Below are 14729 nucleotides of genomic sequence, written 5' to 3'. Positions count from 1 at the left end.
CAGTCTAACTCTTGGGGGTAGCATTGCTACTCCAGTGAAGTCACTTCAATAAATATATGTAATTTTTATATTATATATATTAATATATGTAATTCTAGGTAAGCATAAAATGATTCTCTATTTTTTCAAACATTCTCAGTAATTATTATCTCTCCTCCCCTCTCCCCAGCTAAAGCCCTCCTCTTGCTTCCCCATTTCCCCATTCACAGCACCTGTGCCCAGCTGTTCTCTAGAGCCCCTTGTCTCCACCCCAAATCCTTGTTCCCTCTTCACTTTCCTGGTTTCTGCAGGTACTCCAGCGTATATATTCACACACACACACACACACACACACACACACACTTACACTTGGAGCAGCTAGGATCTAGGATAATATGTAGTCCAACCATTTACCAGCAAGTTTTCTTGTTCTGAGCTGAATAGTATTCTATTGTGTGTATGTATGTTTTCCCTATCCACTCAGTTGAATGACATTAGGTCTTTGCAGGTCTTAGCTACTGTTGAGTAGAGCAGCAGTGGGTACAGATGAGCTAGCATCTGGAGAGTAGGATCATCAGATGCTGTAGGCATATGCCAAGGAGTGGTACAGTTAGATCGCATGGTAGCTCTATTTTATATCTATTTTGAGGATTCTCCACATGGATTTCCAGAGTGGCTGCATCAGATTACAGTATCACCAAAAATGAAGGCTCTTCTTTTCCCCACGCCCTCACCAGCATTTGCCAACTGTGTTCTTGATCTTAGCCATTCTGGTGGTATACAATGAAATCTCTAAGTTGTTTTCATTTACATTTTCCTCATTGTTAAGGATGTTGAATACTTTTTGAACTATTTCCTAGCTGTTTTTATTTCTCCTGAGATGTTTCTGTTTCAAGCCACAGTTCCATTTTTTTTAATTGGATCTTTTATCTACATTTCAAATGTTATCCCCTTTCCAGGTTTCCCCTTCAGAAACCCCCTATCCCATCCTCCATCCTACTGCCTCTATGAGGGTGCTCCCCCACCCATTCCCACCTTCTCGCTCTGGCATTCCTTTTCAATGGGGCATCGCACCCCCTTAGACCAAAGGGCCGCTCCTCCCAATGATGTCCAACAAGGCCATCTTCTGCCACATATGCGACCTGGGTTATGGATCCCTGGATGTGTACTCTGGTTAGTGGGTTTAGCCCCTGGGAGCTCGGGGGGGGGGGGTTGATATTGTTCTTCCTATGGGGTTACAAGCCTCTTCAGGTCCTTCAGTTCTTTCCCTAACTCCTACATTGGGGTCCCTGGCTGCAAGCATCTGCCTCTGTATTTGTCAGGCTCTGGCAGAGCCTCTCAGGAGACAGCCATATCAGGCTTCCATCAGCAAGCACTTCCCAGCATCTGGAATAGAGTCCAGGTCTGGAGACTGTATATGGCATGGATTCCCAGGTGGGGCAGTCGCTCGATGGCCTGTCCTTCAGTCTCTGCTCCACACTTTGTCTCCATATTTCCTCCTGTATTTTGTCGTCCCCCCCCCTTCTAAGAAGCACTAAAGTACCCACACTTTCTTTCTTTCTCCTTGAACTTCATATGGTCCATGAGTTGTATCGTGGGTATTCCATGCACTTTGCCTAATATCCACTTATCAGTGAGTGCACACCATGTGTGTTTTTTGTAACTGGGTTACCTCTCTCAGAATATTTTCAAGTTCCATCCACTTGACTATGAATTTCATGAAGTCATTGCTTTTAATAGCTGAGTAGTATTCCATTGTGTAAATGTACCACATTTTATGTATCTATTCCTCTGTTGAGGGACATCTGGGTTGCTTCCAGCTTCTGGCTATTATAAATATAGCTACTATGGACATAGTGGAGCATGTGTCTTTATTACATTACAGAAGATGTTGGAGCATCTTCTGGGTATACGCCTAGGAGTGGTATTGTTGGGTTCTCAGGTAATAAATACTATGTCCCAATTTTCTGAGGAACTGCCAGACTGATTTCCAGAGTAGTTGTACCAGCTTGCAATCCCACCAGCAATGGAGTGTTCCTCTTTCTACACATCCTCGCCAGCATCTGCTGTCACCTGAGGTTTTGATTTTAGCCTTTCTGACTGGTATGAGGTGGAATCTCAGGGTTGTTTTGATTTGCATTTCCCTGATGACTAAGAATGTTGAACATTTCTTTAGATGCTTCTCAGCTATTCAAGTTTCCTCAGTTGAAAATTCTCTTGTTTAGCCATGTACCCTATTTTTTAATATAGTTATTTGATTCTCGGGAGTCTAACTTCTTGAGTTCTTAGTATATATTAGATGTAGGATTGGTATAGATCTTTTCCCAATCTGTTCGTTGCATTTTGTCCTATTGACAGTGTCCTTTACCTTACAGACACTTTGCAATTTTGAGGTCCCATTTGTTGATTCTTGATCTTAGAGCATAACCCATTGGTATTCTGGTCAGGAAATTTCCCCCTGTGCCCATGTGTTCCAGGTTTTTTTCCTCTTTCTCTATTAGATTGATCCACATGGACTTGAGCTTTGTACAGGGAGTTAAAAATACATCAATTTGCATTCTTCTACATATTGACTGCCAGTTGAACCAGCACCTTTTGTTGAAAATGCTGTCTTTTTTCCACTAGATGGTTTTTAGTTTCTTGGTCAAAGATCAAGTGACTGTAGGTATGTGGGGTTCATTTCTGGGTCAATTCTATTCCACTGATCTACCAGCCTGTCACTGTACCAATACCATGCAGTTTTTATCACTATTGCTCTGTAGTACAGCTTGAGGTCAGGGATGGTGATTCCCAAAAAGTTCTTTTATTGGTGAGAGTAGTTTTCGCTAACCTTTTCTTTGTTATTCAAAATGAATTTGAAAATTACTCTAAGAATTGTTGAGTTGGAATTCTGATGGGGATTGCATTGAATCTGTAGATTGCTTTCAGCAAGATAGCCATTTTTCCTCTATTAATCCTCCCAACCCACAAGCATGGGAGATCTTTCCACCTTCTGAGATCTTCGATTTCTTTCTTCAGAGACTTGAGGATCTCTTTCACTAGTTTGGTTAGAGCCACACTAAGATATTTTATAGTGTTTGTGACTATTGTGGATGGTGTAGTTTCCCTAATTTCTTTCTCAGCACATTTAGTCTTTGATATAGGAAGGTTACTGATTTGAGTTAATTTTATATCCAGCCACTTTGCTGAAGTTCTTTATCATGTTTAGGAGTTCTCTGGTGGAATGTTTGGTGTCACTTAAGTATACTATCATTATCATCTGCAAGTGGTGATATTTTGACTTCTTCCTTTCCAATTTGAATCCCTTTGACCTCCTTTTGTTGTCTACTCTATAATTTCAAGTACTATATTGATTAGATAAGGAGAGTGGGAAACCTTGTCTAGTCCCTGATTTTCAGTCTCAGTTTTAAAGTTATACTGTTGGTTTGTTTGGCTTTTGAGTTCTCTATTTTGGATACCAATCTTCTATCATAAATACAGCTGGCTAAGATCCTCTCCCACTGTGGGCTTCTACACTTGGACATTTCATTTGCTGCACAGAAACTTTTAATGCAGTCCCACTTGTCAATTGTTGGCCTTTATTCCTAGGCAAATGGATCTTACTCAGAATGTCTACATCCTGAGGAGTACTGCCTACTTTTTAATTTCAATATTTCAGGTTTCATATTAAAATCTTTGACCCATTTGTTTGCTTTTGTGCAAGGTCTATTTTCACTCTTCTACATGTGGACATTTTCCCCCCCAGGACCATTTATTGAAAATGCTGTTTTCTTCAGTGTGTGGTTTTTGGTCAAATATCAGATGGCTGAAGTTATATGGACTCAAAGGTTTGATGTTTTGTTTCACTGAGCTGCATGTCTATTCTTGATCCAGAACAATACTACTTTTTATCACTACCGCTCTGTAATATATCTTGCAATCTAATGACAATTTTTCCAACCTGTTCTTTTCGCTCAGAGTGGCTTTGGCTACCCAGGGTCTTTTGTGGTTCCATATGAAATTTTAGGATTTAAATTTTTTATTTCTAGCTATTGTGATTGTGACTGCATTGAAGTTGTAAACGGCATATGGTAGGATGATCATTTTTACAGTATTAATCCTACCAATCCATGAGCATGGGAAGTCTTTCCATTTTGTAGTATCTGTCTCAATCTTTCTTCAATGACTTCATTCAGTTTGCATGGTAGATGTTTTTCACTTCCTTTGTTAAATTTAATCCAAGATATTTTCTTGATGTTATTGTGAATAGGAATGCTTTTATGATTTCTTTCTCACATGTTTAAGTACTGTTGCCTACTGAGTTTTCTGAGTTGTGTCCTGGTTCTTTACTGCAAGTGTTGATCATTTCTAGTTGTCTAGTGGAAGTTTTGGGATTTATGTGTAATAGCTGCAAATAAATATGGTCTGACTCCTTTTCCAACTAGCATTCCTTTAACTTTCTTTTGATCGTACAGCTATAGCTTGTGCTTCAAGGCAACAGTTATGCCAAACACAGCCTTTGTCATACACACTAAGACTTTTATAATAAAGTCACTGGGTTTTATAAAAAAATTTCTATATCCATTAAGATATGCATACAATTTTGTCTGAAAGTCCATGCATGACACCTACTGACTTACATATCATCCCTGCATCTCTGGGATAAAGCTAACTTGATCCTGGTCATCTTTTTGATGTGTACTTGTAGATATCGTATTAAAATTTTCTGCCTCCATACTGTTGGCCCGTAACTTATTGTGTTGTTCCATCTTTACCTAGTTTCGGTATTAGTGATACTGGCTACATAGAAGAAATTTGGAAGTGCCCCTCTGTTTCTAACATATCTATTTTAAGAAAGATTGTCTATAGATATCTGAAAAATTGGTAGACTTCTTTGCTATTAATCTGTCTGGGTCTGGCATTTTATTAGTTGAAAGGCTTGTTATGATGGTTCCAATCTCACTTCTTATGAGTCTATTCAATGTTGTGTTCTCCTCATCTAGCTTTAGTGTTTTCTTTTAGATCTTCTAGCTTTAATGGACAGTAAGTTTAAAAAAAAAAAAATCCCTCACAAACCCGAATTTCTCTGTTGTCTGTTCTGTTTCCCTTGTTTATCTCTAATACTGTTCATTTGAGTCACCTTTCTCTTGACAAGTTGGGCCAAAAGTCTCAAGAATCATTTCTTAGATTCATTCTTTGTTTTCTGTGCTTCTCTCCCATTAATTACTGCTTTGATTTTTGTTATTTTATCCTGTCTACTGCATTTTGGCTTCTTATTGCTTGAGTTGCACCATTAAATCATTTACTTACTTGTGCTCTGGCTTTACTTAAACAATATTTTTCATGCACTATTCCTTGATCATCACATCCTTTCCCATTCCTTAACTAGTTCCCAGGGCTTCCCCAACCTTCCAGCCCACACACCTTTTTTTTTTAGGATTGCTTCTAATGTGTCCCACAAGTTTTGTCATTTCAAGATTCTTATTTCTTTGACCCCATCATTCACTAACTTATTAATCACCATTGACTTTGTATAACTACTAGATAATTGTTTACTATTGATTTTAAGATTATATTGTGGTCAGAACAAATGATTTTGTTTCAATTGTTCTGAATTTGGTTAACATTTGGTTTGTGTCTCGAGACGTGGTCTATGGGTTGCTGAGTAGAATGTATATTCTTTAGTATTAACTGAAATATTCCACTGATATCAGGCCTATCTGATGTGTCATTCAATTCAGACATTTTTGTCCAATAATCTGTCTCTTGGAGAAAGTAGGTTATATCATCTATTATTACTGAGTTGAAAGTTAATCTGTCCTTAACTCTGGAACTATACTTAAACTGGTTGTGCTAGAGTTTGGTGTGTGTTTAGAAATGCAATCTCTTCTTGGTTAACTGTTCCATTGGATATTAGTATAGTTATATCTGCTTGCATCCTAGTCTCATGTGCTTGAAATACTCTTTTCTATCCTTTCACCTTAAGGTGGTACCTATTAGTCGAGTTTCTTGTAGACGGTAGGAATATGTCTTTGTCTCTTAATCCTTCCAGTTAACCCCCATCTCTTGATTAGAGAATTGAGGCAATTAACAATTTCTTGGAGTGGATTACTTGCTGTCTTAGCTCTATTTTATATTTCAGTTAATATAGCTTCATTTTTTTATTCCTATAGTCTCTCAGTTATGCTTATTAACTTCAGTCCAAAATATCGCTTCTGGTATTTTCTGAAAAGATGGTTTGATGGATCAGTAGGTTATTGGGCAGTCTCAGACTGTTGCAAACATCCAGAAAGAAGGTGCCAATGGTAGTTTTTGTACAAGGTTATATAAGTTGTCCATAAACATTGGTAGTAGGACACCTAAAGAAAGCTTTGCCAGAAAGGAAACTGTCAATAAGACAAAAAGGCCAACCAACAGATTGGGAAAAGATCTTTACTAATCCTAAATCTGATAGGGGACTAATATCCAACATATATAAAGAACTCAGGAAATTTGATTCCAGAAAACCAAATAACCCTATTTAAAAATGGGGTACAGAGCTAAACAAAGAATTCTCAACTGAAGAATACAGAATGGCTGAGAAGTACCTGAAAAAAAAAAATGTTCAGCATCCTTAATCATCAGGGAAATGCAAATCAAAACAACCCTGAGATTCCACCTCACACCAGTCAGAATGGCTAAGATCAAAATTTCAGGTGACAGCAGATGCTGGCAAGGATGTTGAGGAAGAGGAACACTCCTCCATTGCTGGTGGGATTGCAATCAGGTACTCTGGAAATCAGTTTGGCAGTTCCTCAGAAAATGAAAAAATAGTTCTACCAGAGGATCCAGCAATACCACTACTGGGCATATACCCAGATGATGTTCCAACTTGTTTTTGTTTTTTCGAGACAGGGTTTCTCTGTGTAGCCCTGGCTGTCCTGAAACTCACTCTGTAGACCAGACAGGCCTTGAACTCAGAGATCTACCTGCTTTTGCTTCCCAAGTGCTGGGATTAAAAGCATGTGCCACCACCACCTGGCCATATTCAAGCATTTTTAAAAAGATTCAATACGTTTCCAAATTTTGCTCTTGAGTTAGCAGCCAAGCTCTAAAAACAGGAGCCCTTTGAGGAACATTTCAGATCAAACCCGAAAGTGTACATGACGTTCCACCCTTCAGTAAGGACGGCCAGCTTGTAGAGGGCCAGGTGGCATGATGGAGCAGAAACCAGAGTAATAGGAACTCCTTGAAGAAGTGAAACATTGACTAATTGTGTCTTCCAAAGCTTTCGCATGGTGAATGTGGGACTGTGCACAACACTGGGTAGAATAATATGCTTTCAAGTTTATGGGAAAACAGATGTTTGAAGGACATCTGAAGCTGATATTGGACTTTCCATAGTTCCATGAGCGATTGTCATTAGTAGCTGACAAACATTCCATCTCCCAGTCTGGTGTCAATGCGGCCATGGTGTGCTCACAGCCACCTGTGGTTTGGTGGGACTCTGTCTCCCAAGTGCTTGGGATTAAAGGCATGTGCCACCACTGCCCAGCTCCAACTTGTAATAAGGACACATGCTCCACTATGTTCATAGCAGCCTTGTTTATTATAGCCAGAACCTGGAAAGAACCCAGATGTCCCTCAACAGAGGAATGGATACAGAAAATACGGTACATTTACACAATGGAGTACTACTCAGCTATTAAAAACAATGAATATATGAAATTCTTAGGCAAATGGATGGATCTGGAGGATATCCTCCTGAGTGAGGTAACCCAAACTCAAAAGAAGTCATTAGATATGCACTTACTGATAAGTGGATATTAGCTCAGAAACCTAGAATACCCAAGAAGTGGATGCTCACAGTCATCAAATAGATGGAACACAGGGTCCCCAATGAAGGAGCTAGAGTGCCCAAGGAGCTGAAGGGGTCTGCAGCCCTATAGGAGGAACAACAATATGAATTAACCAGTACCCCCTGAGCTGTGTCTCTAGCTGCATACGTAGCAGAAGATGGCCTAGTTGGCCATCAATGGGAGGAGAGGCCCTTGGTCTTGCGAAGATTCTATGCCCCAGTATAGGGGAACGTCAGGGCCAGGAAGTGGGAGTGGGTGGGTATAGGGGATTTTCAGAGAGAGAGCGCACGCACGAGCTTTGCCAGTCTCAGCCAGGCCTAAAGCATTGTAGACAGGCTTTGCCCTGGAGTCCTTGGTATGAACAAGTCATGTCACATTCACATTCACTCAGTGAATGAACCAGCACATACACATTCACTCAGTACTTGACTCAAGTAGGGCTTCCTCTGATCCCTACGGATAGGCTCTTTCCCTTTGCTTATTACATTTTAAAGATTTTTATTTTATGTGTATGAATGTGTTTTTCCTGTACTTATGTGTACATCAGAAGTATAGGTCATAAAAGGACACTGGAATTGGAGTGACTGTTGTAAGCCACTAGGAACTGAACCCAGATCCTCTGAAAGAACAGGAAGTGCTCTTAATGAACTGAGCCCTCTCCAGCAGGAAGAATAATTCGATAGCTTGAGAGCTTGGCTAAAAGTAAAATATCTTTTCCAGGTGACTGTTCACTTAGATAGCTCCTTTGGAGAAGTCTTTTATTCAAACCCTTAGCATCTTAAATAGTTTTGGTGTTAGAGGCCTTCATATATTCCAAGTATAAACTTACCAGCAAATGACTTGGAAATATTTTACATGTGCTTTTGTTGTTTTGTTTTAGTGGTAGCTGCACACTGTTCTTTGTAACTTGAATTTATGGAAAAGGTTATATACTCTTACCAATATATGGCATTTTCCTTGTTTTCATTCCCATGAACAGAAAATCTTCCGTGCTATATATGACTATATAGCTGCAGATGCGGATGAAGTGTCCTTTAAGGATGGAGATGCTATAGTGAATGCTCAGGCGATTGATGAAGGCTGGATGTATGGCACTGTGCAGAGAACTGGCAGGACCGGTATGCTCCCTGCCAACTATGTGGAAGCTATTTAAGCACTTCAAGACCTCCATCAGTCTGCAGTATCTGCAACTCTGCAGGCAACATTTCAGTGGAGACTTCAGTACACCAGGGCTTTCAAGCTCTCTCATGTTTTCACCTGTAGCAATATCATTTCATGTGTTACAATCTCTTCTATAGAAACCATGGTTACTCTCCATGTATAAACTTACCAGCAAATGACTTACAAATATTTTACCCAACATCAATTCATCTGCTCAGTTCTTAAACTAGATTTACAGCTTAATTTTTTTCCCCTGGATTTATACATGGAACTGTAGACAGTAAACATGTAAAAATTTACTTTCCAAATAAGCTTTTACATTATGAACTCTTCAGTTTTAAAGTAAATTCAAATTCACAATAGAATTGTTAAATGCTTCTGTAGTGTTATGTAACCAAACCAGTCCTTCCCAATTATAAAAACATTTGACATCATTCTGAACATCCAAACTTTGTAAAAGAAAACAAGAGAAGCCCTTTCCCTTGTTTACTATGTGTTAATGCTTGCGTTTCATTTCTGTAAGAATGAACAGTCAATATCAAGTGTTGAGAAAGTAGAAACTAATAAAATCTATAGTACTGAAATAAACTGTTCATGGGCAACACTTTAATAGTCTGAGTTTAAAAGTTACCTAAATTTGAAGTTGGAACTGTGAGTTGGTGCTCTTTGTGTGATTCCCAGCATCCACATGGCAGCTCACAACCATTTGTAACTTGAGTCCCAAAGATCACACACACATGGTACACATGAATACACAGGCAAAACACCTATATGCATAAACAATAAAATGAAACCCACCCCTCCCATTAAGTTACTTAAGTTTTTTTGTTTTTTGAGACAGGGTTTCTCTGTGTAGCCCTGGCTGTCCTGGAACTCACTTTGTAGACCAGGCTGGCCTCCCAAGTGCTGGGATTAAAGGCATGTGCCACCACTGCCCGGCCTAAGTTTTTTTTTTTTTTTTTTTTTTTTTTTTAATGTACTGATAAAAATGAAGATCAGACATTCTCAAAATGATCCATTTTACATATATTTTGGATTTTGTTTAATTCTTTCAGCTAACCTGTGTCTCTTGACTAGAGAACTGAAGCAATTCCAACTTTTAGGTTGGCATTAATCCATCTTAGTTCAGCAAACTTTCCTTAAGAGCTTTGGAGAGACCTGTGGGAAGCAATCTTGAGGGATTCCTGCCACCTGAATGCAATGGGCAAAACCTTGTGTGAAGGAACAGGAGGTTTTTACTCTTTCAAGACAACCAGCAATGAATGCCTGACCATTTGTTTAAAAACTATCCTTCTCAAAGATCTAAAGACTGTCTCCATAACATGATAACTACAGCGATACTGCTAATCTGGAGCAGGTCTTTTAGTTGTTATTTGTTTGGGGCAATGCTGGATATCAAACCGAGGATCTTGGGCGTGCTAGGCAATGTCCCCTTTTTCTTAAGTTTCTTAATACATGATTCTCTGAGACTTAAGGGGTTGAGTACTCTAGCAAAAATCACCTATTTGTAAATAGGGAGAAAACATCTCTATATCAGGCACTGAACTGCATAATGAAACTCATTGAGAAAGTTGGTGTCCTCAGAGTCCCAAGGCATACTTTATGTATGTTGATTTTTTTTCAATATTACAACAAAAGCACTAAAGTAACTTAATACTTCCAAATTCAACAGTGTTGTGAAAATTTCAGTCCAATTAGTCCAGTAAGGGAACACAGAAGAATGCTACTGAGTGGGCTGCTCCTCATGGCTTATTCCCCCTATCAGGAGGCACAGTACCCATTCTGACCTAGATCCCCCTCCCACCTCAGTCGGGAATTGAGAAAATGTCCCACAAACCGTTCTACAGGCAATCTTCCCAGGTGAGTCAACTTATGCAATCAAGGAGTCAAAAGAACAAGAAAAACACCCTAACCAGCACAAAGGCCTATGTTTATTCTTAAATGCACTTTGGAGAGGGTAAATACCTGTGCATACCCAATTTGCACAACATTTTACCCCTTCAGCTGTTCTGCTTATTCACTAACAAGTCCCATTACCTTTTGGCAAGGCAGAACCATCATAAGAGCATATGACAAAAGAGGCTATTTTGTCGGATAGCTGGAAATAGAAAAGACCAGGGTAACACAGTCTTTATGGACATGGTTCGCAATGACCTAAGCCTTCAGCCCGATCACCCACGAAAAGCACCACAGAGACCAAGCCTTAGTAAACCTTAGAAAACATTCTAGACCCAAACCCCCACAATGTCTGAATCTTCCAATGATTCTCTCACCTCAGTCTCCAAGCTTCATCTCCACTCGGTGAAAATCCCAGTTAAATGAAACATCAATCGCATTGTGCAGTGTTCCTCTAGGTCGACCATGATAACAATATAGACATTACCATGGGCTAGGAAGCCCTAACAATCATCTGAAAACACAGCAACAGTTGGATCTATGGGCACAGAAGCAGAATTACTAACATTCTGGAATAGGAAAAAGGGAAAGGTCATAGGACCTCCCTGGGATTGCCAGAGTTGCAAGAGATTTGGGACAAGAGTATAGAGAAGAGGAAGGTTAACTGAAAGCAGGCCATAATGTAGTTTCCATGAGGCTGTCATATGTGCTGGATGGTACTGTACAGTGATGCAGCTCCCTAGACTCCTGTCACCTCTCACCAGCGCTCTATAAACTCACCGACTCACTTACACTTAGGTACACTTGTACTCGCTCTCCGGCTCCTACTTGGGCTGAACAGATATTGGGAAAACTAATGCAATATGCAGGTATCTGGCAATACCTAAAACATCTGCTGCACATTCAGTACAATGAGCTGAGAGAGTTTTTATTATGACTCCGTCATATTTATCAGCTGCTAATATAAAGCTCTTAATTCTAGATTTTTCTTAAAGCCTCGACATTGAAGTAGAGAATCGTCCTATATCAGATATCCTCAAAAATGTTTAATCTTGGGCTGGAGAAATGGCTCAGCAGTTAGGAACAGTGACTATTCTTCTAGAGGCCCTTACTTCAAATCTCAGCAACCACATAGTGGCTTACATCCATCTGTAATGGGACCCAATGCCCTCTTCTGGTGTGTCTGAAGACAGCTACAGTGTACTTCCATATAATAAGTAAGTAAATCTTAAAAAAAAAAAAGTTTAATCTTGCTTTCCAGCCAACCAGTTCACTCCTCCCATAACTTCACATAAATCTAGCTAGTGAGATTTAACTGTAAATCCCACAAAGGTTTCCTAACATTAACCACATCCTAGAAGCTGGAAATCACTAATGTCCTAACTTTCACCCATCCACCACACCTTTGGGCCTCCCCTCCCCACATCTGCTTGTTCTATTTTTACCAGTCTCCTGGGAGCAACCTGAGAATCTCCACTACAAACATGACTATCAAGCTGCAGAGGCCTCAAGACCAGTTATTTGCTTTACCTTCTAACTGTAACAAAGAGGGAAAAATTAACACTCATGCCTAAGCATGTTTTGGATTGTATCATGCCCCACCCTGCCCCATTCTTGTTTAGATGAGATTAGCCAAATAAATAGGTCTGCTGTCCTTTCAAGCAAAGTAAATGTGGGCAAAAAGGCACACAGGAGGAGATGCTAAATACAAAGACTGGAGTGATGCTTCTGTAAGCCTCTCCCCACCCCTCCTCCCAAGCTCTGCTCTTCTCCCATGTGGCCAGGAAACCTGGAAAGAGGCCCAGAACTTTGTCTTCAACCCAAGCTGACATCTTTGAAACAGACTCCAAGTAGAGTTGCTGGGTGCTATTACAATTTGCTTTCTACTGTGATCATTGGCGTGCCTCGGCAACTTGAAGCCAAGGCAAGAACCCAAGGCAGGAAGAAGCAAGAATTAAGTCAAAGGCTATGGTGGAATGAGCCTTATTTGGTTTGACTCCCATGGCTTGTTTGGCCTATTATACACCCCGGGAGCATCTGGGCTGGTCCGTCCCATACCAATCATCAATCAAGAAAGTAACTTGGGCTGGAGAGACATCTCAGTGGTTTAGAGCAGTGACTGCTCTTCCAGAGGTCCCAAGTTAAACTCCCAGCAACCACATGGTGGTTCACAACCATTCATAATGGGATCTGATGCCCTCTTCTGGTGTGTCTGAAGAGATTGACAGTGTACTCACATACATACAATGAATCTTTGGGGAAAAAAACAAGTATTTCTTTTAAAAAGAAAATAAATCAAATTTGTCTTATAGGCCAATCTGACAGAGGCATTTTTAGTTGAGGTTTGCTCTTTCCAAATAGCTCATTTGTAACAAGAAAAACTAACCAGCCCAACTGACCCCTTGTCAATCTGACATAAAAAAAATCATCTCTGTTTAACCATAACATTTCCCTGTACCCAAATCTCAACATCAACATCCAAATCAATAATTTAAGAGAAAAAAAAAGTATAACTTTACAGTCAACACTTCAATATAAAAGTCTGAGCTGTCTTTAAAGGCAACTACGCATGCCTGGGAAAGGAGAGTTAATTTCTTATTAAAAGAGGGAAGAATCAGGGCATAGTTCCAATCAAAGCAAAACCAAAATCTCAGTGTAATTCAAATAGTTCTTGTCTATTTTCTAGAACTCACCATGTTCTGGCTCCAAAGGGCTTCCTTAGGAAGATCCTCTTCAGCTCTGCCACTTGCAATACAAGAAGCTCCCTTTGTAGTCTCAGGCTGGCTCCACTTCACACCTGCCACAGTCCTGGACTCTCCAGTATAGAAATGTCTCTCTCAGTAGCTTCAATCTTGTTGCTTCCATGAAGCCAAGACTAGTACTATGTGGGAGACTTAACTGACAGCTTGAAATGACTCCTTGGTGCCTTCAGGACAACTTCTGGTTGCTGAACACAAGGAATACTTACCAGATTTCACCTCAATAATGCTGGCCTTTTTCTTTAGAGTTCTCAACCCCACTAACCAACATCAATTACCAGTAAAACCAAAGTTTCACTTCAGTGGTCCTGGTCTCTGGAGCTCTAAAGCATTACAGATTCTTCAATCTTAGATGATCAGAAGCCAGATTTTTAATATAAAACACCACTCAAATGAATATTATTTGAGGGACTCAAACTTCCTTCTGAAACCTCACCAAAAAAAAATTACTATGACCATTCCTATCTTCCAAGTACCCACAGAATGCTCAATACTCAAAGGCTTTCCCATTCAATACTTCCAAACATGTCCAGGTCTGTCACAGCAATATCCCAAGCTTCTGTTAGCAATTTCTATACTAGTCAGATTCTTTTACTTAATACAGGCTTTTCTCTGTGCAGCTCTAGTTGTCCTCAAGTTTAAGAGATCCTTCTGCCTCTGCCTCCTGAGTGCTGGGATTAAAGGTATCTGCCATACCCCCTGGCTTTTTTTGAGGGGTGGGGTAGACGTTTATTGTAACAGTCAAATTACATGCAGTGATAATTTGAATACAACGTTTCCTATCCCGAGCTTTTGTCCCCACCGGCAAGAACACACTCAGGACAACGGGAATCTTCTGCGGCAAAGCTTTTATTGCTTACTTATCAGGAGGAAGACGCTGAATCAGGAAAATGGCGCTGCTTATAGAGCCCGCAGCGTGATGTTTCAGCACCTGATGTGGCATGACAACTCCTGATTCGTTGCTCGCCCATCACCCCATTACTACGCCGAAGATGGGCAGTGACTCAAGTGCAAAGTGCAAGAGTTCACTCTTGCACTTGCGCATACGGCTTGTTTACTAGTTAGGCACAGTGGAAGCCAGCGCCATCTTATAATGGCGACTGCTCACAGCACACAC

The 14729-nt window shown here is 40.2% G+C and overlaps 1 protein-coding gene and 1 long non-coding RNA gene across 30 annotated transcripts in view; one reads left to right on the top strand and one right to left on the bottom strand.

Annotated features, from left to right (window-relative positions):
- The window catches only part of Neb (nebulin), a 202159-nt gene extending 192592 nt beyond the window's left edge, over window positions 1–9567 (top strand). For 28 of the 29 annotated variants that reach the window (XM_006497751.1, XM_011239032.1, XM_006497774.1 and 25 more), the window contains one exon: window positions 8776–9567. In XM_006497751.1, coding sequence (XP_006497814.1) covers window positions 8776–8949 — 174 coding nt within the window. In that variant the 3' untranslated portion in view covers window positions 8950–9567. The remainder of the gene's footprint in view (window positions 1–8775) is intronic. The other variant, NM_010889.1, reaches the window with a different exon arrangement.
- Gm52510 lies at window positions 8524–14469 on the bottom strand. Its single transcript, XR_003953829.1, has 2 exons — window positions 11231–14469; window positions 8524–9053 (listed from the first exon to the last, which is right to left on the bottom strand). It is a non-coding gene; the product is annotated as a predicted gene, 52510 (long non-coding RNA).
- Window positions 14470–14729: the final 260 nt, after the last annotated feature.

Source organism: Mus musculus, chromosome 2, assembly GCF_000001635.26.
Source record: "Mus musculus strain C57BL/6J chromosome 2, GRCm38.p6 C57BL/6J".
NCBI classification, from domain to species: Eukaryota; Metazoa; Chordata; class Mammalia; order Rodentia; family Muridae; genus Mus; species Mus musculus.
The sequence above is the reverse complement of the archived record's forward strand: the minus strand, read 5'-3'. Positions and strand labels throughout refer to the sequence as shown.